Here is a 27859-nt window from a genome sequence, read left to right as displayed (position 1 = left end):
GCCTTGTAGTTCCACTGTAGGCAAATTGTTGTTTGACCAAAATTAGCAGCCTTTGGATTGTGGATAGTTCTGTGAGAGGGATAAAAGTAGTAGAGGCAGAGTGTTTCTTTTTTGTCTTTCTTGCTCATTTCATCCAGTGTTGCTTGTATGTCTATAAAACCTGCAGAAAGAGATGTTAGGTATGATATTAGTATTGTAAATGATTTTGGATTTTGGTTACTATTGTGATACAACTTAAAGTTTGTATTTTTCCTGGTCTTAAAGGCTGCATTACATTTTTTTCTTAAGATGTCAAGATGTGTAAAATATTGTTAATGTGATTCTGTCAGTATCACCCAGACCTACGTGTATCTACTTGACACTAAGACTTTGCATCAACAGTTGATGCAAAGATACTATGTCGTTCTAGGCCAATTAGTGTTTTGTTAAGTTGGCCCATATGTAAAAAAAAAATGGGCTGGGGCTGCAAAATGTGTAAATTTGAAACCTCTACAAAAACAGGGTTGCTAAAACATTACAGGTTACGCCATGGTCATGGGCAACCTCTGCCATGTCTTTACCAAGATTGTTTTTGTTCCTTTAAAACATGGGGTAGCCTTAGATCACATCTATCAAGAAATCACTCTCAGGAAACTCAGGAAAGAGTCAGATCTGCAGAAAGTCTCTCTTTCACTTGCCAGTGTTGCAGTGCCAGCGCAATCTCCACAGAAAGAGAGTTTTTTGAACACCTTGGTCGACATTTGAAAAAACACGAGACTGTCATCTGTGTTTTTAAGAACTGCAATTTCAGCACTAACATTTATGGAACATTTGCCTCCCACAGAAGCCGAAAGCATACTCCTCACTCACTGCAAGACTTTAAAGAAGACCTGCTAAAGAGGTATGCAAGTTCTTCAAATACAGATGATTACAGTGATGTGGATATTCAGGATGGTGAACTGTCTATTGCTGATGGTCGAGATGATAATGATGTGAGAGATCTACCAAACCTCATTGAAAAAAATGTGGCTTTGTTGTTTCTAAAACTGGAGAGCACTTTTAATGTATCTAACAGGTGTATTGATGAGGTTGTTGAAGAGTTCCATTTTATCTCTCATTCAGCATCAGGTCCCATCATCAAAGACATTTTACAGTCCTGTTTGAGGAAGCACAATTGTGAGATTGATGAGTCTGTTGTGTCAGACATGGTGACAGAGCTTTGTGATGCCAACCCCTTTACCTCCGCCCTGAGTAGTGGCGGTCCACTTTCTTCTGCCTACAAGAGAAGGGCTTATTTTAAGGAGCAGTTTGCTGTGGTGGAACCAGTGGAGTATGTACTCAGTAGGGAAGAAGATAGAAGCTTCCAGTATGTCCCTATTCTGAAGTCATTGCTTCAGGTTTTGAGCCTTAAAGATCCAGGATTTGATCTTGCATGACGGAGAAGCTCAAAGTAATGGTGAAACTCAGTAAAGGGCATTTTCTGATGGCATTTATTATAAAACAAATGAGTTGTTTTCTGGAGAAGATCCTACCATTGCTATCATTCTCTATGTTGATGTCTTTGAGATATGCAATCCTCTGGGCACATCAAGGAAAAAACACAAAGTCACAGGTGTGTACTGGGTGTTAGCTGATGTTCCTGCACTGCTCAGATCTTCACTGACCTCCATCTTCTTAGCAATTCTCTGCAGGGCTGAGGATGTGAAAAGATTTGGTTACAGTACTGTACTGGAGCCACTGCTCAAGGATCTTGTGAGCTTGGAAGAGGAGGGCCTGTATGTCCCAGCATTAGGCAAAACAGTCAAAGGTTTAGTGTTGTGGCAGATAATCTTGGGGCCCATTCTATTGGGGGATTTGTTGAAAGCTTCTCCAGTTCTTACGTTTGCAGATTTTGTCTGGGTGAGCAGTCAGAGTTTCAGGTGGAAGAAGTGAGAACAGGGGCATTTCAACTCTGAACTAAAGAACAGCATGAAATGCATGTCCAGACTGTGCAGGAGAAATAAAATAAATAATGGCTCCATTGATCAGCTGAATTCACTAAGAGTGACAGTCTAAAAAGTCAGCAGTAATCATCCAATTCATTATCTCTAACACCCTAACCTATCTTTTCTTTTGCTTTACAAGGACACAGAAGAGTTTGAGGCAGGCCTTGATAGGCAAGTGATGAAAATTGCCATCATCGGTGACCGGTCCACCCCAGGATCTGACCATAAGATGGCAACCATTGTGGTCGAGGGAACCAACATCCTGGAGGGAAAGGATATCCCAAGGTGCTGTGCTTTGCTGATGGGCATAATATATGCTCTGAATCTGAGCTATCGCAAGGAACTTAAATGTACTTGTGAAGTGTTTCAGAAGCTGTTCCTTGAACTTGATGGACTGAAAGCCAGTGCAAAAGTAATGAGTCTCAAGAACAGTATTTTCTGAAGATTCCACTTGTTTCACAGCACTATCAGATTTTATTCAGATTACGTTGTTTTGTATTTTGAAATCCACTGAAGAGGCTACAAAACTGATAGTGTAATAGAAAAGGGAACACAAGACAAAATTTGAGATTGTTTCTCTGTCAAGTTGCTTTGGATATGCTGTATGCAGCAAATCTTGTCTTGACAGTTGACAAAACAAAGATGATGCATGAGAGAATGCAGTTTTGTGTTTTGGAAATGAATGTTGTGGGCTTACTCATGTAATTACATATGGAGCTTAGGTATAGCAACTTTAGGAAAGTTCCATCGCACGTTACTTGGCTTTGGCTGTTATCTCCATGGAGACTCAGGTTTTGAGGGGGTCACAATTGTTTAAGATGTATTTAGATGTGTTCCAAAATCTGTTATACTACCCTTAGAACTGTCTCAGTCTTTTATACCACGCCAGCATTTAATCCTCAAAGAGGTGTACTGATGAATGAGCAAGCATTCTGTGTTAAAATTTTTCATACTGTTTCAAATACTGACTGTCTGCTGCGAAAACACGTTCGTTACGGTTTTTGTAAAATTGATCTAAAAGGTCTTTACTACAAAAAGCTGCAGGACCTTGAGAAGATTGGTGGCCATTGAAAGTTAATATTTAATGAGCACTTACTTGGAACTTTGTTACTGTAGTTTTACAAAATGTTTACAAATGTTTTACAAAATAATTTTAAAAATGGAGTTAACAACACAGATTTTACACGTTTGGCACTGTGGTTTTAAATACGTAAAGGCCTATAACTTTGCTGTGATGGCATAACTGAGTGTGCTTACTACTTTATTTCCCAAGGCAATATGGCCAATTTGTTTATTTATAATTTGTGGGGCAATTTTAATTTGTGTTGTTGTTGTTGTTGTTGTTTTTTCAAGATTTAAATATTGAGTGTTCAAATACACAACTGCAATTCAAAATAAAAAAAGTTAATTGCCTAACAATTTTGTTGTTGAATTAATTAATTTCTTAAAAGCTACTACATGAACAAAAACATGAAAAAGCTAAAAACTACTGAAGAAAATCTAATTGGAGCAACTTCATTTTTTAAACGGTTGTCAACTTAAAAACTTGTGTTCATAATTATGGTAATTAAGTACATAACACTTAAAAATTCCTATTAAATAATGTGGAAAAACTAGTTGGAACAACTTAATTTTTATGAGTAATCAACTTAAAAACTTTTGTTTATGCTACCAATTATTAAGTAAGTGGTAGTTAAGAATACCTTTGATTGTAGAGGAAAAGCTAATTCCCTAACTCAATGTAGTTCGTTGGTTGAACATAACTCACATAAAGATTGATGCAAACTGTTGCATTAATTTTTTTTGTTGAGCCAAAGCATTTGTTTTTAGAGTGTACTTTTTGCATTTCTACAATGTATATCTAATGCTAGCTTTCATTCTATTTTCCTACTGTTGTTTTTTTCTATCAGATGGGTATAACAGCAACTGAATATGTAACAGTCTTTTAAATACAATGGTCAGACAACTGTGGAGATTATGTTTAAAGTAAAGCTTGATACATTTCACATTTCCTCATTTACTGTCAACAGCCAATAAATAAAACAAGTGAAAGCTTAATTTGACTTTGGAAGTGCCCTTTATAATTATTATCCTATGGCAGGTTTCATTATATGACTTTTGCTGAAGTTAATACTGATAATCTAAAACGTTGAGTTGCAAAATGTCTGAATGAGACAAATCCATTAAATCTGCCAAGCACTCTAATTCCAAAATCTGCAGAATGTCGCCCTCCTGTGATGCAAACTGAAGTTGTTCTGGCCGTTTGGTAAATAAATAATATCTACAAGATTTTGGTAGGGCTGAACATTACAAAATATATACATATATCTTTTTTCAATCATTTTTGACTGATATTGCAAGTGTGATATTATGTCAAAATAATAAGGGGAATGATCATTTTTACATCATTATTCTCATATAATATAATTATATATATTTCTCATCTTTGCGGCACAAGCATACATTTCGCCTTTAGAAAATGATTAAGGTTCGTGCAATTTGAAAATTGCAGTTAGTCATATTGAGATTTTAAGTAAATTTCAATTAATTGTGCAGAACAAGGGTGGAATAAGACATCTATTAAGTGACTAAAGGAGACATAAAAAAATGGTAAGGAGCAGTAAGCATCATTTAACACATGCATGAATGTTTGAATCATTCCAAACCTCTAGTTTCTGAAGATTCATTCAGCTTTTATGACATCTTTTCCCTTTCGTTTTGTTGTCCGCTTGTTTTTTATGTTTATTTGCATTTGAGAATGTTTGTTTAGTGAGTTATTTTAGTCCCTATAAAATTATAAAGAAGAGTGGTACCAAATAAAGATGTCAGAATAGTAACCATAAATTTCAACCTCATTTTGTTGCAATGCATCATGGTGATCTTAAAAAATTCACAGTATAAAAGACAAAAAGAAAATTAACTGCAGGTGGCACAAGACAGAGAGTCAGAAGTGTAGAGGAAACATTATCATTTATTGTATGACCTTTGTACTAAGAATGACTGTGTTATACTGTTTTTATGGCCTGGCATGACCGGCTCCCTTATCTGCTTGAACTACCACAAGACGATACCTGCCAAATTGTCTGGCAGTCCATCTAACAGTTGTTGAGATATTTCACTAAAAATATAAATGTCCACCTCACGGTGGCGCCAGAGGAAAGTCAGAGCAGCACTCAGTCTGTGTGTGTATGTTTACATTCTCTGGGTGCCATGAATGTCTGGACAAATTTTTTTATTTTTTTATTTTTTTTAAAACAAATTTTAGTCCAAACCAAAGTGGTCAACCGACCAACCAAACAACAGACTAACATTGCCACAGACACTCTAATATGGCTAACGATACCTAAAACAACAGAACTACAACATGCCACACACTATGGGCCCTATCTTGCATCCGGCGCAAGTGACTTAGTCACTGGCGCATGTGTCGTTGCTAGTTTACAACTGGCGCAGAGCGTTCTTTTGCCACCAGCGCCACTCGCCAGTAAATTAGGGAATGATCTTGCGCCCCAAGGGGCGGTTCGGCGGAAGGAGGAGGCGTGTTCTGGCGCAAACGGTATTTTGCCGTTTCTGAAAACCATTGCGCTACTGACCAGGAAATACCTGGTTTAAAGTCAGTGGCGCGTTGTTCAGATGCTATTTTAAGGGCGCATGCATACATGCGCATGCGATGCATACGGATTGCTTGTGCACCTCGCGCATACACTTTGCTTCTCTCATCTACACGGACAGCAGTTCCCATTTTTGCAAACCATACATAATTACAAGGAAAATAAAATATTACCACACAAGGAAAATCATTGTGGTGTCCATAAAGATAAAATAAATAGGCATAAATCTAGCGTACACATTTACCCAAATTATTCTTATGCCTGCAACAGTGCGCGAAATGGCATTCAACAGAAAACACACACAAACACGCAGTGTAATTGAACGTACTTTCGGAATTCTGAAAATGCGCTTCAGGTGTTTGGATAGGTCAGGTGGTACTTTACAGTATGGTCCTCAAAAAGTCGCAGCATTCTTTGTGGCATGTTGTGTTTTACACAACATTGCCATGAATCATGGATGTGTCGATGACATTAATGAGGATAGATTAGAGGACTTAATGAGACGTGATGCTGAACTGCATGTGCCGATGCCATTACGTCCAAATGCCCCAGCAGCAGCACGGGAGAGGAGAGCTCATCTGTCAGAGGAGCTGCATCGTATATAGTGAGGTAAGCAAACTAATGACATCTCCGCTCTATTGTTTAGCATTGTACAAATATTACCATGCATTCATAACCTTGTGAGTCAGAGAAAGTGAGCCCAAAACATCGGAAAGTATAGTATGTCCTTGAGACATTTTTTATTCGGCTTGTCCAAATGTTAGGCGTAAATGAAAAAAAATAATACAAAACGAAAAATGAAAAGTTGCAAAGATTTGAAGGAAAAAATATTTATTTTCTCCCTCCTCTGTAAGGCCTGGAGCTGCAGGAACGGGTGGTCCTGCGGTCTCATGCTGCTGCTGCTGGTCCCGAGGCCAGGGTCTTCTTCCTGAGAAGCTACGTGACATTGTTTTGATTTATTTTATGGCTGTGTTACATTTATTAAATGTCAAAAATGATTAAAAAGATTTTCACGAGACATCTCTATTTATGTGAACTTTATTTATGTACCTTCGGGTTGGACAGCTGGTGCATCGGGTTTGGGTGGGTTTCTCCCATCCCCATATAAAGCCAACTCGCGTTCTTTGACTGCTCTGACAAGCACATCGGTATCTTCTGTGGTGAACCTTTCATTGCGTGCGCCTGGCAAACCCGCCATCATAATAGCAACCCGCCATGGAACATGCGCCGATCGTTCTTAAAGGGGATGCGAGAAAACGCTCTGATTGGTTCATTGCACGTTACGCCCAAACCACACCTACGGGTAATTAGGCTGCTTCAGACCCTTTTGACACTTGCGCCGCGGCGGAAGTGTCATTTATCCGCCTGTAAAATAGCGATAGCGCCGTAGAACCGCCCACAAAGCTACTTGCGCTTTGCGCTTTCCCACTTGCGTTTCAGACCGTTAAAATAGGGCCCTGTATGTGACTTCATCACTTGTAGTACAGGATACTGGATTATTTAATCAAACCGATTATGAACAAAGGCTGCACGGTGGTGTAGTGGTTAGCACTGTCGCCTCACAGCAAGAGGGGCCGGGGTTCAATTCCCGAGCTGGACAACCTTCTGTTTTAGTTTCATATCATTAAATTTCGTATCTTTTGTTGTTGCTCAAAGATGCCTATGTCTCATTTTCTTAAGAGATGTTTTCCCTCATGGGACTGATGACGTGTTATCTTAAATCTTAACGACTTGATATCACTGATGCTTAATTACCTGTGAGTTGTGTAGACTTGTACGGCATGTATTACTCTGATTAATATTGTTACTGTTTTACTAATGTTTATTACAACATTTAATATGTCACTGATAGTCATGATCTAATACCTTATCTTTTTCATCTACTACTTAAGTGATCATGTCAGATCAAAAGGGGGAGATGTAGAGGAAAAATTATCATTTATTGTATGACCTTTGTACCAAGAATGACTGTGTTATACTGTTTTTATGGCCTGGCATGACCGGCTCCCTTATCTGCTTGAACTATATTTGAACCCCTGATGTCTGGCTTTCTTTCCTTTTTGAACTGTACTTGCTTTTAATGAACTGTCCTTGTTAATACAATGCCTGATCTGCATACCACACTCATTGAGTGTCAAATGATGGAAGGTTGAAATATAGCCTAGCCTGCACATTAACCGTTTCATGTGTGTCTGAGACAAGAGTGTGCCTTCATTTGGGAAATGTCCTGTTCTTTATTAAGCGATGTCTCTTTGTTCTATATTAAGTATGTCTATCCCTTCATTGAATGTAACTATTGACTCTTTGTTCTTATGCATATAAAACCCTGGTGAAGATGTACTCAGTACCGATTCCTCGGCAGTCAGTAGCTGACTGTCACTTTGTTGGTTTCGGTCCTTTTGCGCAAAAGCTTTATAAAATATATACAAAGATAAATGTCTCTTTGTTGGTCTCCCTTATTCGGTCAAACTCCCACCACAAACTTGGCGACGAGGATGGGATGCGATGACTGATCTGGACTCCGTTGGAACAACAGAAAAGTGCACTGAATAAAAGATTCCCCCGAGGGGTGAGCCGCTGTTCCTCCAGCGTAGCCCGGCCAGCGATCGCATCCCCGCCAGGACAAGAACCAAAACGCGTGCAAACCAAGACGGTGAGAAAGAATTTAAATTGTTTAAAAAGGTAAACATTTGAGTAGAAGTGCACTTTAGTGAAAAGCCTCTCCTTCTGCGCCGGCAGTGCAGTGAAGTAGAGACTGTGTGGTGTTTAACTGGACTTCCAAGGTTAAACAGAAGCACTTAAGGGGTAGACAGACGTGTCTTAGTTAACTAACAGGGAAGTTGGGACTAGAGAATGGGAATCTTTGCAAAGTAAACGTAAATGCTCGGAGCCTGAACCAAAAGATCCAAATAAATTGTTGCCACTGTGCTATTTTATGAAAGAAAAATATCCTGGCAGTTGTAGGCAGTTTGGTGTGTGGGTGGAACTGGGATTCCCAGAAGAAGGCAGTTTGAGTGACAGACAATTAACACAACTGAAGGAGAGACTAGGTAGAAGGGGATTTGCACCCTTTAAGGCAGATTGGAAAGCGTATGCAATGTGGAAGGATGAATGTCAGAGAAGAGAAGCACGGCAATTAAAAGAATAAAAGAATAAAAAAGAGGAGAAAGGAAAGAAAGAACAAAAATCACAAACACAAAATATTAACCAACAATTTCCTCTTCTGTCCGCTCTTCTGTCCGAGCTGAACCCTGGGAAAGTGCATCCTGATCTGGACTCTGCTCCACCGCCACCATACAACTCAGCTGCACCACAGCCAGTACCCCCAGCACCGACACCTCCGCCTCCAACAGCTACCGCACCACCGCCAGAGATGGCTCCACTACATCAGGCAGGGGCCAGCGACGGGGGACCGGCAGACAACACCAGGAGCAGGGCAAAGCTGGAGAGCCAACAAAAGGAGGAGAGAGTCTGGCACGACACCAGGCCCCCTCCGACAGAACCCTGCAATGAACTGCTGTTCCCAATGCAAGAGGTAGCGGGACCCGAAGGCGTGATATTGGTCCATCGCCCTTGGACAGAGGCAGGCCTAATCGACGCCGTCGCTCACCTGCCCCGGCCGGAAAAGAATTCCACTCAGTGGGTAAAAGAATGCAGAGACTATAGGCCAACCATGAGGGAAGTACACAGGGTACTGCAAAAGGACTTTGGGACTCATCACAAAATCAGGGGCTATTTCACTGAAGCCAGAATGCCTCTGCATCTGAAAAGTTCCACATGGGATGATGATGCCAACCGAGAATACCGAGACTCACTTACAGCACTCTGCACAGCGGTCCAGGCCGCATTCCCAGTTCCACAAGATATGACCGCTCTGGAACTGATGAATCAGGGCTTCGACTGGAAATCCTGCAGCTTAGCAGATATTTTGCAACATGCTGAGCATAAAGAAGACGTTCAAAACGTCAGGACGCACTAATGAAGAAAGAGAAAAAGGACATTGGGCGAATGAGTGCCCCCACCCCAGAAGAGAAAGGAGAATGGCTGGGGAAAAGATGGACTCAAGCTGAAATGGTGGCGATGGGCGGACCCCAGAGGAGCAGGAGCCACCCGGGGCGAAGCAGGATGATGAGGTAATGCACACGCACACTCAAATACGAGATAAAGACACTAATTGAAAAGCCAGAGAGGTTGAGTTTGACACACATTTACTGGACAAAGTCAGTTGCTGTTGTTTCTGTTACTCTCTCTGCTGCCCAAAACCGAACCTTTCGGAAAATAACTCCCTCCATGCAAGTTTTTTCAGACAACAACCCCACACATGGAAATGGCAGGATCTGGGTCCATGGCTCCGGAACAAATACGGGTGTTTCGGATTTCTGCAGAACAAGGGACTCTAGGACAGAGTACAGTGAAAAGGGTGATGTACATCGCACAGTAGTCACATCTACAGTGCAAGTTAAAAGAACAGTAGAACTGTTAGAGAACAAACCACGTGGTTCATCTGTATACACAGTCATGACAACTGAAAGCATGCCAGCTGAATTAACACAGGTGCCGGATTGCCTCTGGGCAAAACATAAGTACGATGTTGGACGTATGAAAGATGCGACACCTTTGGTAATTCATCCAAAATCAGACTACAGGCCTTGTCTCAAACATTATCGATTTTTCATCAGCAGCTGAGCCTAAATTTACAAAATTTTGAATTTCCATCAGGTTCCGTCTTATTGGCTTATGTAGACGACCTTATGATGGCCAGCCCCTCAGAGGAGGCATGCAAAACAGACGCAGTTGCGCTATTAACATTTCTGGCTAACAGCGGTCACAAAGCCAGCTTGTCTAAATTGCAATTTGTCCAGACAAAGATAAGATATCTGGGACATGTGATCACAGCAGAGGGCAAATCCCTCTCTCCCAAACGAATTGCGACACTCCAAAACGTTCCTCTGCCAGTAACAAAGAAACAAGTGTTGAGTTTCCTAGGAATGAATGTCATATTGCAGACAGTGGATCCCTAACTATTCAGAATGAGAGGCACCCCTCTCAGCTACTGTCCATGGCAAAAAATTGACAGCCCATGGCAAAATAACATGGACCCCAGAAGCACAAAAGGCCTTTGTAGATTTGAAGAGTGCACTCATAAATGCTCCAACACTTGGCTTACCAAGTTCAAATAAGCCATTTGTACAGTTTCTTGATCAAAAGGGTGGATATGCCACTTCTGTCCTCTGCCAAAAACATGGGGATAAACTCAGACCTGTTGCTTATTTTTCTACAAAACTGGATCCAGTAGCAGCAGGTCTGCCCCTCTGCTGTAGCAGCTGCAGAGAAGGCAGTGACAGCCTCTAGAGATTTAGTAGGCTAGTCTGAGCTCATACTCATGGTACCACACGCTGTAGCTCACATTCTGCACACACAAAAGACACCGCATTTGTCTGCGCAGCGCTGGTTGAGATATCACACCACATTGTGGGAAATGCCCAACGTCACGGTCAAACGCTGTTCCACTCTAAATCCTGCTTCTCTTCTCCCAACACAGGAAGATGGCGATGACTCGGAAAACTTTCATGACTGTGTGCAGATTCTGGAGGAGGAGTGTTCGCCAAGGGTTGATCTGTCAGACACAACTCTCCCAAACGCTGACCTTGAGTTGTTTGTGGATGGTTCTGCATCGAGAGACAAAACAGGCGTCAATCAAACAGGTTTTGCTGTTGTCACTCTACACGCAATTGTAGCATCGGGCAAATTACCATCACATTTTTCAGCACAAGCTGTAGCACTCACCGAAGCATGCAAACACGCTGAGGGCAGAACAGCAAACATCTACACAGACTCTCGTTATGCGTTTGGAGTGGTTCATGACTTTGATGCCCTTTGGCGACACAGATGTTTCCTCACCTCCTCTGGAAAACCTGTAGCTAATCACCACCTTGTTTCTGATCTTTTGGCTGCTATAATGTTGCCAACAAAAGTATCTGTGATGAAATGTGATGCTCACACTAACAACTCTGACCCTGTCTCAGTGGGAAACGCTTCTGCAGATGCAGCCGCAAAGGCTGCTGCTGCTGATGGTGACATGTTTCACATCCTCTGTTCCTCCTCACAGCCTGACATTAACCCATGATCTCCCCACCATCCAACAACTGGCTACCGCCACAGAGAAGGCGTTATGGTCAAAAACTGGAGCCACATTTTCTAACAAAATTTGGCTCGGGCCTGATTCAAAACCATGTTTGCCACGTGCAGTCTTTCCATTCTATGCTAAACTAGCACATGGGAAAGACCACGTAGGCAAAGGAGGAATGAGTATAGCCATAAATGCTAACTGGTATACCAGAGGGTTTTCAACTTTTGCCTCTGATTACTGTAAAAGGTGCGTCACATGTGCAGCACACAACGCTGCTGGAGCTCCTAAGGTTACGCAGCACGGCCATCCTCCCCCCCAAGGCCCTTTTGAATACTTTATGATGGATTTCATAGAACTCTCACAATGTGAAGGAAAGAAATATTGTTTGGTGTTGGTGGATATGTTCAGCAAATGGGTTGAAGTTTTCCCTTCTTCCAAACAGGATGCAGTGGCCAAGGTTCTCCTCAGGGAAATCATCCCACGGTGGGGAATTCCCACAAAACTCAGCAGTGATAATGGTCTGGCTTTCATACATCAAGCTATGAAAGAAATGTCTGAATTTCTTGGTTATGACCTTAAATATCATTGCTCTTACCATCCACAGAGTGGCGGTGCTGTTGAAAGAGAGAATGGCACCATAAAAGCAAAACTCAGCAAATGTTGTGAGGAAACTGGTTTAACGTGGATAAAAGCACTTCCTCTTGTGCTTTTTTTGAGTCCATTTGAGGTAGTTTATGGGAGGCCTCACAATACAGGGCTTAGACCAGGGACTACTTCTTTAGACTCTAAACTGTATGATGACAACATGTTGAATTACTGTATAAGTCTCTCAGCCTCCCTTTCAGCTCTCCATTCACAGGTGAAAGCCGTACTGCCTACGCCAGCTGACACGCCACAACACAACTTCAAGCCTGGTGACTGGGTGGTGATCAAAGACTTCAGGAGAAAACACTGGAAGCAGCGGCGGTTTCAAGGTCCGTTCCAGGTCCTCCTGATCACCCAGACCGCCGTGAAGGTTGCTGGTAAAATCCCTTGGATCCACGCCAGCCACTGCAAAAGCGTCCCGGAACCCTACGACTTCCAACCATCTGTTGGAACAGGTGGAAAGTAGCATGAAGTTTTAAATAACGTAGTTCGGGAACAATGACCACGCCCTGAACACCTAATTGGCTCTGCACAAAGTATTTAAGCATGACGAATCCATCCACTTCCTCCCTGACTCTGTTTTCTCATGACGTCAGAATCGCGAGACAACACAACAAGAACCCAAAACCGCTTACCCAGCACCATGGACCAGGAACTCTTCCTCAACCCTTCTGACAACGAGCTGTTCGAAGAACACGAGCTCACCCCCGAAGTCCCGAGGCTCCAACCTTCTCCCACCATCCTTCGTCGCCAGCAACCTCGGCTACGTTCTACCATCCACGTTCCTCGTGGCTCCCGACATTCATCCCCGGACAACTCCGAGGCCGTCGGCCCCTCGCCTTCCATCAGCCCCAGGGGGAGAACTCGACTTCGGCGCGCGAGGGACATCGTCCCTCCCCGAAGCCGCTCTCCCATCCGCTCGAGATCCAGGCGCTCGAACGACGGGCAAAACCGCCCCGACCCTCCTCCACCACGCCGACTCTCCAACAGCCCCAACACGTCCCACATCTCCAAGTGGACAGTCGCCCGTTTAAAGAACGTACTCACCCAGCGCAACGTCCCGTTCAATAAGTCCGACAGGAAAGCTAAACTTTTCAAACTTTTCACGGACTCCCAACACAACAACACTCAGCAAACCTCCCGAGCACTTCCGGATTCCCGCCGCCGCGTCAGCCGCTACGCCGATGACGTCACGACGCATCCGACGGCCGGGGAATCCCCGTCAGCCACAGCAGCCCCCCAGAGGGCCAGGTCGTACCACAGCAAACCCTCTCTGCCCCAGAGACATCACATTCTGCACTCGTTTTCCCCCAATCTACACTATCAACCCATGCACATGCATCCTTTCATCCCAACATCCTTTCCTCTTCTCTCCCTCCTCCTGCCTTTCCTGCACCATCTACCTTTGCCAACTTTGCTCCGCCCTACATGAATCCACCTACCTCAGCTGCTCAGACAGTTCCAACAGCAGGGGCCCATAGCGGAGCAACCGGCCAAAACCTATTCTTTCCTCCTGTTTCTGCTTTTCCCCCTCCCTACCCCTACCCCCACCCCCACCCCTACCCCTACCCTCCCCTTCCCTATAACCCATATGCAACTAACATAACCCATCCTACCCCAAATGCACCCCCTTTTTTCCCAGGTCAGCCAGCAAGCAGCGCAAGCTTCTTTCCAACCCATCTCCCTCCACCCACCAGCTTCAGCTTAGCCACAGCATTACCCCCAGTACGCCCAGCATCTGCTCGACCATCACCCGTGTCACTCACACTCCGGCAACAGATACTAGCCGGTAATTACGTCGACCTCGCCCAACTAATCCACCCATCCACATGCAATCCCCACATCCCCAGGGAATTGCAAACCGCTTTCCCCCATCGAGCTCAAACAGCCACTCCCCACCCGCTCCAAGGAACTCACAACAGCCGAATTCGCCTATTCTTTCTCCCTTTTCCGCGACACCATCTGCTCGGTTTTTCCCGACCGCAGGCCCGAACTGGACGACTATTTGTCGTTAATCCTAGACCTGGCCTTGAGGTTCGGCGGCAACGGTTTTTACTCCTACCATGTTCTCTTCACATCCGAAGCCGCCGCTCGAGTGCAGCAGTTCAACCAGGGAACTTACTGGGGTACACTAGACCCCGAATTATATTGCAGAGTCTTTGCAGCTCGCTCCTCCCTTAACTGTGAGTCCTGTGGCGCACCTTCCCATCCAGCCACCACATGCACCCTCACAGCCCCCCTGCCTTCCACAGCCGCTCCTAGAAGACGGAGCCCCTCCGGTTACCGCAGCCTGCCTCCATCATTTCCCCCACCATCCATCATCCCAAAACCAGCCACCAACCAGCCAACAACCACCGGCCCTCTCCCCAAAGGGGTAGACAGGAGAGGCAGACCAGTCCTCTTCCAGGGCGGGAGAATGGTCTGCAACAACTTTAACGATTTAGGATGCAGCACCTCTAGCTGCCGCTTCCTCCACACCTGCTCCTTCTGCGGAGGTGCCCACTCCAGACCAACCTGTTCCCACAACCCCACCAAGCACAGCCTCTGTAAGTACCTCAATACACCAATCAAGGTCCAAGCTCTAGCTTCCGCCTTACAGAACCACCCAGACCGCCAGTTCACCAGCTTCCTAATACAAGGGTTCACACACGGCTTCCACCCAGGTTTGCAGGTTAAACCAGAGCAGTCCTATACATGCCATAATTTGAAATCCGCCATTTCCGAGCCCGACATTGTCGACAAACTCCTGGCTCAGGAAGTCAAAAACTCTTTCATGATCGGCCCTCTCCATAGCCCACCTTTCCCCATATTCAGAATCAGCCCCATCGGCATAGCTACTAGGAAATACTCAGGAAAAAAGAGACTTATAATAGACCTCTCATCCCCCCACGGCTCTTCCATCCCAAGCATCAATAGCCTAATCCCGAGCCCGGACTACTCCATGCAGTACACCACAATCACCAACGCCGCATCCCTCATTCGCCTCGCAGGCCAAGGAGCCTGGTTGGCTAAAGCGGACATCATCAGCGCCTTCAAAGTTCTTCCGATCCTCCCCGAATTCTGGCATCTTTTCGGCGTCCATTGGAAAGGCTCTTATTACTTCGCAGTGCGCTTGACCTTCGGGTGCAAGAGCAGCCCAAAAATCTTCGACTGCTTAGCCGAAGCTCTCTGCTGGATCCTGACCAACGTTCATAAACTTCCGTACGTCATCCACCTCTTAGACGACTTCCTCACCGTCACGCCACCTTCCTCACCCCCAGCACACGGCCTCAACACTTTAACCTCAGCGTTCAAGGAACTCGGCGTTCCTCTGTCTCCAGAGAAAACCGTAGGCCCCAGCACCTCCCTCGAATTCCTCGGCATCACCCTCGACTCAGTTTCACTCCAAGCATCCCTACCTACCGAAAAAATCAATCGGATCTCCTTACTCATTTCAAATTACCTCCTGGCCCCCAAATGCACCAAACACCAACTCCTTTCACTGTTAGGCCACCTCAACTACGCCATTCGCATCATCCCCCAAGGTCGATCCTTCTTGTCCCACCTCCTTTCAGTCGCCGCCTCTGTCCCAAATCTCCATGGCCACGCCTCTCTGGACAAAGCTTGCAAAACGGAGCTAAAACTGTGGCACCAGTTCCTCTCCTCATGGAACGGCATCTCCTTATTTTACGATGACCACATCACCAAGCCGGAAGACATCCAGCTGTTCACAGACGCAGCCCCCTCCATCGGCTTCGGCGGCTTCTACGGCAGCAAATGGTTCTCAGCCGAATGGCCGCACGAATTCTCATCCCTCACCCCTTCTTCGGCAATCTCTGAAATGTATCCGGTAGTCATAGCAGCCATTCTTTGGGGCCGGGAATGGTCGAAGACAATCGCTTTATATTCAGACAACAGCGCCGTCGTAGACAATTAACAATTTATTCACATTGTCTAGACAAAATCACCATGGTAAATGGTCTCACCTTGGTTTACCCAGTACAATAATAACAATTTAAAATCAATATTAAAACATCCCAGGAATATGATAAAACAGCCATTCTTTGGGGCCTTCGGTCCCATCATTAATGGTCCAAAAAGACAATCGCTTTATATTCAGACAACAGCGCCGTCGTAGACATCATTAACAAAGGACGGTCACATTGTCTAGACATAATGCAGTTCATGCGTAGACTCACCTTGGTTTCGGCCCAGCACCAATTCATCATCCAAGCCTATCACATCCCAGTCACAAAAACTCCATAGCCGACTCACTTTCTCGTTTCTCTTTACAGAAATTCAGACGATTGGCGCCAGCTGCGGACCCTCTGCCAACTCCGGTCCCACCGTTTTCAGCCACCATCTTCAACTGACCCCGCTACTAGAACACCTAATCTCTGCCTCCCAAGACGCCATCCTCAACAGCGTCGCCCCCAGAACACTCTCATCATACCTCACCGGATGGAATAGCTTTAAAGCCTTCCACGCTTCCCTCGGCCTTCCATTCCCCTCACTCGACGTCCTGACCCTCACGAACTTCATCACGTTCGCCCATTCACTCCTCAAGATCAAGCCTTCCACTATACGGGTCTACATAAGCGGAATCAACTTCTTCGCCAAACTTTCCTCAGGCACTCCTTGTCCAGCTGCGTCCCACTCACACATCACCATGTTACTCAAAGGTCTCCGTAAAGCCGAACCACACCCCACGCCTAAACGTCTGCCCCTCACCTCGGACCTCCTTACTCGCTGCATCCAAACACTCCGTTCAGGCTACCTATCCCCCTTCATGGACAAAGCATTGGAGTCCATGTTCTTGCTGGCCTTCTTCGGCTTCCTGCGCTGCTCGGAATTCACCGCTCAGAACTCTGACCACCATCCATCGCAACACGCCACCATGTCCGACATCTCCATCCACCATCCGGACACCATCATCTACCACCTCAAACGCAGCAAGACCAACCAGTCTGGTCCGCCCCAGCCCATCTACATCTTTCGACTAAACTCATACCTAAGTCCATTCGAACCCATATGCGACTACATAAGCGCAAGATTAGCCAGCGGAACTTCTCCACAGGACCCGCTTTTCATCACAGAGACAGGCAAAGGGGCCACAAGAACCTGGTTTCACCACCACTTCCGCCAAATCCTCCATAAATCCGGTATACACCCGGAACATTACTCAGGCCACTCATTCCGCATCGGGGCCGCCTCCACTGCCTCAAGCCAAGGAATCCCTGACCACATCATCAAGACCCTCGGCCGCTGGTCGTCCCCTGCGTACCTCACCTACATCCATTCCAACCTAAACGACATCAGAAACGCACACCAGCACCTGTCCTCCTGAAGCTGTCTTTTGGGGACTCTGCGCCACCTGGCCTTCCGGAGAGACAGCCCCCACCCAAGAGTCTCCAATCCCCCTGTTCCTGCCAGCCACCGGGCACCATCGCTCTCCTCCCACCATCAGTCATCAACCTTCCTTACCCTCCCTGCTTCTCTACCCTACACCCCTCCTTCCCTCACCCTCCATCCCTTACCCTCATCCCTTCCTCCCTCGACCCCTACCCCCTCATCCCTCGACCCCTACCCCCTCATCCCTCGACCCCTACCCCTTCATCCCTCGACCCTTATCCCTTCATCCCCTCATCCCTCCAACCCCTTCCCTAACTCATCCCTCTGACTCACATTCGTAATAAATCAGTCATAACCTATCTCGTGATAAGCGTGGTCTTTGTTAGTGAAACAATGACCACGCCCTGAACACCTAATTGGCTCTGCACAAAGTATTTAAGCATGACGAATCCATCCACTTCCTCCCTGACTCTGTTTTCTCATCCCTCCCCCCAACCCCTTTTTTATTTTTTTACCATTCATCTTTCTCCCTCTTCTCTCCTTCCTTCTCGCTCTTTCACAGGATTACAGGAACAACGGGGACTCTGCGCCACCTGGCCTTCCGGAGAGACAGCCCCCACCCAAGAGTCTCCAATCCCCCTGTTCCTGCCAGCCACCGGGCACCATCGCTCTCCTCCCACCATCAGTCATCAACCTTCTTTACCCTCCCTGCTTCTCTACCCTACACCCCTCCTTCCCTCACCCTCCATCCCTTACCCTCATCCCTTCCTCCCTCGACCCCTACCCCCTCATCCCTCGACCCCTACCCCCTCATCCCTCGACCCCTACCCCTTCATCCCTCGACCCCTACCCCTTCATCCCTCGACCCTTATCCCTTCATCCCCTCATCCCTCCAACCCCTTCCCTAACTCATCCCTCTGACTCACATTCGTAATAAATCAGTCATAACCTATCTCGTGATAAGCGTGGTCTTTCTCCCTCGACCCCTACCCCCTCATCCCTCGACCCCTACCCCCTCATCCCTCGACCCCTACCCCCTCATCCCTCGACCCCTACCCCTTCATCCCTCGACCCTTATCCCTTCATCCCCTCATCCCTCCAACCCCTTCCCTAACTCATCCCTCTGACTCACATTCGTAATAAATCAGTCATAACCTATCTCGTGATAAGCGTGGTCTTTGTTAGTGAAATGAAGTTTTAAATAACGTAGTTCGGGAACAATGACCACGCCCTGAACACCTAATTGGCTCTGCACAAAGTATTTAAGCATGACGAATCCATCCACTTCCTCCCTGACTCTGTTTTCTCATCCCTCCCCCCAACCCCTTTTTTATTTTTTTACCATTCATCTTTCTCCCTCTTCTCTCCTTCCTTCTCGCTCTTTCACAGGATTACAGGAACAACGGGGACTCTGCGCCACCTGGCCTTCCGGAGAGACAGCCCCCACCCAAGAGTCTCCAATCCCCCTGTTCCTGCCAGCCACCGGGCACCATCGCTCTCCTCCCACCATCAGTCATCAACCTTCCTTACCCTCCCTGCTTCTCTACCCTACACCCCTCCTTCCCTCACCCTCCATCCCTTACCCTCATCCCTTCCTCCCTCGACCCCTACCCCCTCATCCCTCGACCCCTACCCCCTCATCCCTCGACCCCTACCCCTTCATCCCTCGACCCTTATCCCTTCATCCCCTCATCCCTCCAACCCCTTCCCTAACTCATCCCTCTGACTCACATTTGTAATAAATCAGTCATAACCTATCTCGTGATAAGCGTGGTCTTTGTTAGTGAATTTTGTGTGGCTGGGGAGAGAGAGGAGGGTAGTAACCCGAGTTTCTGAAACTGCAAGAAGGTCACGCATAAATAAGTGTGGTAGGAGGTTAACTTGCGCGTCAAAGATGGCGTCACCACAAGGACCTTCATGGCATCCATTCAGAGACCCAGGTTTTTGTGGCCTACAATGTGTTTCCTTCTTACCCTGGCTCGAAGCACAACACGCATCACAGAACACTAAGACACCCTCAAGTTCAAACAATGGGACAAACGTAGCTAAATTAAGACCACGCAGATCCACTCCAGCTCACCAAACCAAAGACGTACGGGTAATGCAAGAAGTGCAACATGTAGACATTGAATCTATCAACTTTAGCAATACTATGTCTTTTAGGTTGCTGTGTTATTCCAATGGTCAGAGGCTTGATAATGCGTGCTATAGATAAATCTGTCTCACATCAAATGACCTTGATACAGGTGATAGAAGAAAGCAGGCGTGACCGTGCTGATGCTACTATCCATACATGGCGACGTGAATGGTCTAATGTTACGGAAGAATCTGTGTATATGAACGTAGATTAACCTTTGATATCATTAAATTTCGTATCTTTTGTTGTTGCTCAAAGATGCCTATGTCTCATTTTCTTAAGAGATGTTTTCCCTCACGGGACTGATGACGTGTTATCTTAAATCTTAACGACTTGATATCACTGATGCTTAATTACCTGTGAGTTGTGTAGACTTGTACGGCATATATTACTCTGATTAATATTGTTACTGTTTTACTAATGTTTATTACAACATTTAATATGTCACTGATAGTCATGATCTAATACCTTTTATCTTTTTCATCTACTACTTAAGTGATCATGTCAGATCAAAAGGGGGGAGATGTAGAGGAAAAGTTATCATTTATTGTATGACCTTTGTACTAAGAATGACTGTGTTATACTGTTTTTATGGCCTGGCATGACCGGCTCCCTTATCTGCTTGACACTCTGAATGCAGCTGTCGGAGGTAAAGTGATGTTCACCACAACACTGTCTCCCACGGTAACACCATTCCTATTAGTGGAATGGAGATTTGGTGATAAGTTGATGATATATATTTTGTGAAGGTCTTACCATTTATTATGTCCAAATAGCAAAAACTACCGCAGTTTGACATCATTAAACCGTCATGGGTCTATTCAGAGAGACCCTGTTTTAGATATGAGGTGGCAACATTACAATTAATACTTTAGTTCCGTCAGGTTGCTGATGGAAAGACACAATCATTGTTCACAAACGGTTTGATTAAGTAATCCAGTATCCTATATTATATAAAATTGAAAGTTGACATTTTGTCCAGACATTCATGGCACCCAGAGAATGTAAACATACACACACAGACTGAGTGCTGCTCTGACTTTCCTCTGGCGCCACCGTGAGGAGGACATTTATAATTTTAGTGAAATATCTCAACAACTGTTAGATGGACTGCCAGACAATTTGGCAGGTATCTTCTGACTTTTGTCTTGCGCCACCTGCAGGTCATCTTCTTTTTCTCTTTTTTTAAGATCACCATGATGCATTATAACAAAATGAGGTTGAAATTTATGGTTACTATTCTGACATCTTTATTTGGTACCACTCTTCTTTATAATCTTATAGGGACTAAAATAACTCACTAAACAAACATTCTCAAATGCAAGTAAACAACAAAAAAACGAAATGGAATCTCATAAAAGCTAAATCAATCTGCAGAAACCCGAGGTTTGTCTATTCATGATGCCACACAATGATTCAAACATGCATGCATGTATTCAATGATGTCTACTGCTCCTTACCATTTTTTTATTCCTCCTTTAGTCACTTAGAATATGTCTTATTCCACTCTGTCTGACATACATCATGTGTAATCTTATTGTTGTTTACACTAAATGAGTATGAATTGATTAATAGTTAATTATGTATTAATATGAATGAATTATACTATCAAATGAACAGTAGTTTTCACATCTCCTCATTTCCCTTCAGGATGTCCATAAAAACCCATTTACCCCACTAGAGGGTGACGTCTTGCAGCTTTAGGTCATGACTGCATCTTAGTGGGTTTATCTCATTATGCAGACACTTTGTAACTCAACACGTAGCTCTGCGTTCACTGACTCGTATAATTAGAGCTGCCGGAGGCTCGCATCTAGTAAGGCAGTCAAAGTTTGATCAGTGACATTTCCCTCAGCTGTTTATACCTCACAAAGGAAGATCAATGGATATTTTACCTTTACTTTGTACAGTTGCTGTGGCTTTCACAGGTAACAATCTTGTTGTTTGAATTGTTATTTTCTTCTGATGTCAGTGTTCAAACTATATTGTCTAAACTTTTAAAAATCGTTGAATTGTTAAGATTTTCATGGAAAGTTGCCCGTATCTTGAGGTCGCTATCATGCTTTTGTGACTTGATAGCAGCGTGGACAGCAGACCATTCGCATAACTTATAAAAGTAACTTAATTGCTGAAACAAAGAATGTATTTATAGTTGGCTCTAAAGCCTGTGGTCTAGGAAATATGATGTATATTTCTTGAATTTATATAAATACAAATTAGATAAAGGTGTAGCTTCATTAGAAAGTGTATGATAGATTAAGATGCAGAATATTAAACTGGCTGTTCTGATAGATAATCAGCCCACTGGTCTCTCGCTAAATGGTTCACTTTGTAAGACTTCAGTTCCATAATGTGGTTTAAATTGTCATCTACTTCAAATGCTTAAGATTGAAACCAACCACCGTAACTTTATTGCTTGTTTGTTTTCAATAGATAGACATCTATACTTATATATTATGGAAACGATTTGTTTCGTGTGTTCTTTTTGGATTCTGATTCAGGATATTGTCACAGTGGCCGATTTGAACAATCTCCTCAACTTATCCGAGTTCCTCTCAGACCTGTAAATGTCTCCTCCAGGTTTGACCGAAGCAGCTGGTGTGTTGCCAGACACTCTGAATGCAGCTGTCGGAGATAAAGTGATGTTCACCACAACACTGACTCCCACGGTAACACCATTCCAAACAATGCACTGGAGATTTGGTAATAAGATCATAATATATTTCAATGTTGACAACATAACTGCACCAGCGTACAAAGGCAGGATCACCCTCTTCATGTCTACTGGATCTCTGGAGCTCAGGGATCTGACTCCTGAGGACAGTGGAGAATACATAGTTACCATTTTTCCAGCTGGGGAACCATCGAAGACAGGGAACACAAGACTGGACGTACAAGGTGAGGACATTTCACATGTTACTTCACTTTCAATTCTGAATGGAGATTATGCATTACAGTTAAATAATGAATAAAAAATGTGTTCAGGTGTTGAGTGGTTTTAAATGAGATCTATATATAAAGGTTTAAAACAAACTAGCTAAAACAGAATTCAGATTATGTTATTGAACAATGACGTGATAATAATGATATGATAATATGACAAAACAAGCAAGGAAAAATTGCTAGCTATTTGTCCATCTACTGTTTCCAAGTTCAAGAATAAACTGTTATGCTCAGTTTACCTCTATTCCAATTTTGGGATACGTTCTCACCGATAATGACATTTCAAAGTCTATAAGTCAGACAGTAACTGTGAGATTTGAATAATTTCCCTTGAACAATGATTCTGATGAGCATTATTCTTATTTTATGTTGTATGGCTCTAAGTACTGATATCAACAATATGTTAAAAAAACATCTAATGGATACACTGTGTTTACCGTCTTTTAAATACACCTGTATACTCAAATGCATTCCTGCACAACTGTCCTGCCTTAATTTGCTGTTCATATGTAGCTCTTATTGAGACACTGATGGACGTTTTATGGTCGTACTGTGTTAAGGTCATAGGGTGAATTGGACTACATGATATTATATGGAAACTCTTTATTAGGAATAACCCCTTGAGTTGTACCATCTCGTTTTCAAGGGGGTCCTCAACAGCAATTATACAATACAAGCACAATTAGACAAAACATTTAACAAAAACAAAAATGACAAGATAATTAAACAAAAACAAATATGACCCCAAAGAAGAAAAAAATGATAAGACATACAAAATCAGGAGGTCATATGAAACAGAGCATTGGAAATGTATTCTAAAGAACAACCACTTTAAAGTGCAGATTGGAAAAGCACTAATTAATTCAATGCCAGTACTGTAAAGTTGTTTTTCATCCACAGTGCCAGTTTCTGCTGTCATGGTAACTGCCAGCAGCACAGACTTGGTGGAGTTCAAGAGCTCTGTCCGTCTGTCCTGCGCCTCCTCTGGATCCTCTCTCTCTTTCCTCTGGCTGAACGGCAGCTCTGAGGTTACAGCCAGTGACAGAGTTCAGCTCACCGATGGAGGCGCCAATCTCACTATAATTAATGTGACCCGCTACGACCAGGGACCGTTCAAATGTCAGGTGTCCAACCTTGTCAGTACCGGAACAAGTGCTCCAATAAACCTCTTCATCAACTGTGAGTTACTAACTAACATGCACAGTTCTTTATCTGACAACATCTGGATGCAAACAGAGATAGAAAGTTTAGACTTTAACAGCTTAGTGAGGAGTGGCCTTGTGTTGTGTATTTTGTCCCCCATTTATTGTCCAAAGTATTAGAAACACATTTTTCAACCTTATGGAATCAAACCACCTACAGCACAATGACAACACAATTATTGTACATACTCATTTATAAATGGTTCATTGCAGGGTTGTTCTGTTACATTTCTTTGAACCAAGGTTTCTATTCTTCTGGTGACGTGGTGAACGATAATGCAGTAGTGCAGAATAACTTTTTGCTTTTGTTTTCCCCTACATGCAGATGGCCCAGAAAATATTATTCTCACAATATCTCCATCACAAGAAAACAATGCGGAAGGGTCAGACATCACCCTGTCCTGCTCAGCTGACTCCAAACCTGCTGCCCAATTTATGTGGCTTCTGAATGGAGATCTGCTGTCTGACACTGGACCAGAGCTCAGACTGATGGACATTAAGGAGAGTCAAAGTGGGAACTACAGCTGTCAAGCCTTTAACAGCAAAACTCTGAGATATGAAATGTCTCAGCCTGCAGCCATCTCTGTACTGGGTAAGTTTCAATGAAAGGTTTTGTTCAAATATATATGGACGCCAAAAATAGGGGATGTAACTGTGATGGTATCAAATTAAACTTTCTTAAAGAGTGTTAAAAATGTCAGAATTTGCAACGAGAGACCTCCTCCTGCAGCTCTCCCTTTTATGTGCTAAACCCCTCCCATTAGACGGCAGCTGGATTATTGTGACATCACATGATAATTCCAAAAATCAATGGTGGCTCCTAAAGAGGTTAGCAAAAGGCCCACCCATGTCTAAAACGCTTTGTCACCATTTTTAAGAAGTCTATCTTTCTTTTATTGGTTTGTTTGCAGTGTAGACAGTTGATGCAAATGCTGGAAAAGCCACTTTTGCTGCAGTGATTCCTTCCATTGGAACAGGCTTTCAACAGCTGGGATGTGTAGGTGCATCTGCATTTGTGGAACAGTTTATAGGAACTCCTTCTCTCTGAAATTACCTCTGATTGCTAAAACTCTTGCGTCACTAGGTGTTCTAAAGCCTGAAAACAGAGCCAAGAGGAGGAGCAGAACTCTATTCTTCTCTCAGGCCATTTTTATCACAATATGCTGAAAGTTTATTGGATATTTTTCCCAATGACACCAAAAAACCTGTCTACCCTAACTGTAAATTGAAAAGGTTGAATTAGCATTTGTGGAACAAAAATAACAATACATACAAACTTTTGCACTCAAGATAGGTCTGCAATTGTTGATTGTACAGAGACAACTGAGGCTCAGAAATAAAAATGCTTGAAGTCGTACAAAAATACTTCTGGGAGTGGCCGGTAACACAGCAAAAGTTGTGGCTAGAAAATATGACTAATACACAAACTGAGGTCAGTCATAGTTAACCACGTTCCCCTTGTAAATGCTAATAAACTGTAAAATATTTACAGTAATGTAGTTTGATCACAGACTTTATCTCTTTATCTTTATGAACTATCAGATGAGTCAGAGTGGAAACTACAGCTGTCAAGCCTTTAACAATAAAACTGAGATATGAAATGTCTCAGCCCTCAGTTGTCTCTGTATTGGGTAAATTTGAATTAAGAGGTTTAGTGGATATATTAGCTATAGGGTAAGAAAGATGTGTACCCTTGTATTATATGCATTGGCAAAGTGTGGATTCAATGAAGTGTATCTTAGAACAATAATAATTAAAAAGACAAAATAAAAAAATGACTTGTGTAACAATCGCTATAGACTTGTGGTCAAAACATTGAGGCAATGACACTTGGTCAAACTGCATCTGTCCGCTGTTTTGAGTCGATTGTTAAAAACTGTGGTGCTACTCTACACTATCTTTCTAGATATCAATGGTTTGTTCCTCTCAAATAGATGATATTTCTAAAATATAGATTCTTCAAAACTGTGTTTGACAGTCTCTGAGTGTGGACAGTCTGACACTTGGTATGTTATATACCTGATTCAGGGATCAGTGGTTTGCGTCTTGCAAGTTCCTTTAATGTTATTTACTTTAGTCAATTTACAGTTAATTTTGTTCCTTTTCCCATATTTTGCCCAACAGGGAAAATATCAAAGGTTTCTATCACAGAAACCAACTCGCCGATTGAAGGGAACTCTTTCATCTTAACCTGTGATGCTGCTGGCTCTGTGTTTACCAGAGAGTGGATGAAGGGCGGCTTAAATCTGACTCCGGATGACAACGTGGCACTTTACGACAACAACAGAGTGCTGTCTTTTAACAGTCTGAGTAAAAAAGACAATGGAGATTATGTTTGTAAAGTCAGCAACACCTTCAGCCAGAATGAAGCTAAATACACCATGGTTGTTTCCTGTAGGTAACAAACTATACATATACATATACATTTATTGTTCAAAATGATGACTGACTTATATAACAGTTTACTACTGATTGGTTGTAGGTCTGTAACATGTTTCTAATTGCTTTAAGATCTTTACAAATATCTGTTTTTCAGTTGGACCAGAAAATGTTCAAATCAACGGTCCAAGTGAGATACCTTGGGGAGATACCTTAACATTAACCTGCTCTGCTGAGTCCGTACCTGCTACCTACACCTGGATACTGAAAGGGACAGAGATACACGATTCTTCTGTTTTGACAAAAAAAACACTGAACCTTCGGATAATGGCAACTACATCTGTGAAGTGATGAATCATATAACTGGGAGAAAATCATCAGCGACCCATGGACTGTCTGTAACAGGTACCAAGATGGTGTTGAATTCAGATTTTGTCGATAGCCTTGAGTATTGTGATCATCACACAATGTTATCAACTGATTATCTTAAGAGTATCAGGCTTCATAAAGATGTTTTTTATAGATCAGAGTTCAGCATTACATTTCTACAGTTAACAACTATGTGACTCACTATGGACAGTTGAAGAAAAAAACAATGAAGAAGCAAAGTTAAAAAATATATATTTCTAGCTTTCCTTTTCTTGAAATGCCTACATTACCCACAGTACAACTCAACCATCAATAGATATTTAGATTTGCTATGCTCGTAGCAGCTAATGTAGCATCAATCTGCTAGCTTCATGCAGAGATGAGGACTACAGAAGTCCGGTAACCATCTTCTAACTCCACACCCCCAGATTTTATTTCTTATTTTCAAACTTGTCATCATCTCTTTACTTGTAATCTTTATTGTCCTGATAAACATGAACTTCTTTTTCTTTTTTTGCGCCTTTTCGCCCAAAGAGGATGCAAAACTCTGCTAATTTGTTTTGACAGGATCATTTTACTTAGTGAGGGTCAAATATTCTGATGTATTTTGCATTCACCTCACTTGTGATTTTGTTTATGAGTTTACAAATAGCTGATATTGCAAAATCAATTTGGTTATGTGATTTTATTTTTTTTACATTTCAGGCGGGTCTGGAGGTCTTTCAGCTGGTGCCATTGCTGGAATAGTTTTAGGCTGGTGGAGTGTGGTATTATTATAAAAACAAGTGAGTAAGAGAATAGCCTTTATTACCATTCAGACATTTCTGCCTTTCATCATGTATTAACAGGAGACTGACATTAGAGTTCACCTAACTTAAAACTAACTTTAATCTAATCTATATTACACTAGACTTAAAGTATTCAAAACAATAGACAATAAAGATTTATTGTGATACATGAATGACATTCTTAACACATCATTCACAATAACAATCGTAAATATTTTCATCAAAAAATGCAAAGCTGATGTAAGAATTGAATTGTTTAGCATTATTGCTGCATTAATTTTAATCAGTAAACAATCTTATATTAAAGTTGAGAAATTTATTTTATGTAATTTTAGAAAGTTCTACCCAAACACAACACAG

At 43.3% G+C, this 27859-nt stretch overlaps 1 protein-coding gene across 1 annotated transcript in view; it reads left to right on the top strand.

Annotated features, from left to right (window-relative positions):
• Positions 1-27458, top strand: part of LOC129109316 (carcinoembryonic antigen-related cell adhesion molecule 2-like) — a 34450-nt gene extending 6992 nt beyond the window's left edge. The window contains 7 exon segments of the mRNA XM_054621345.1: positions 22399-22716; positions 23662-23940; positions 24289-24555; positions 26088-26357; positions 26500-26634; positions 26637-26740; positions 27417-27458. Of these exon segments, the coding sequence (XP_054477320.1) occupies positions 22399-22716; positions 23662-23940; positions 24289-24555; positions 26088-26357; positions 26500-26634; positions 26637-26740; positions 27417-27458 (1415 nt within the window).
• The last annotated feature ends 401 nt before the right edge of the window (positions 27459-27859 follow it).

The sequence above is a fragment of the Anoplopoma fimbria genome, chromosome 20 (assembly GCF_027596085.1).
Source record: "Anoplopoma fimbria isolate UVic2021 breed Golden Eagle Sablefish chromosome 20, Afim_UVic_2022, whole genome shotgun sequence".
In the NCBI taxonomy this organism is placed as follows: Eukaryota; Metazoa; Chordata; class Actinopteri; order Perciformes; family Anoplopomatidae; genus Anoplopoma; species Anoplopoma fimbria.
This window is presented reverse-complemented; position numbering and strand designations above follow the sequence as displayed.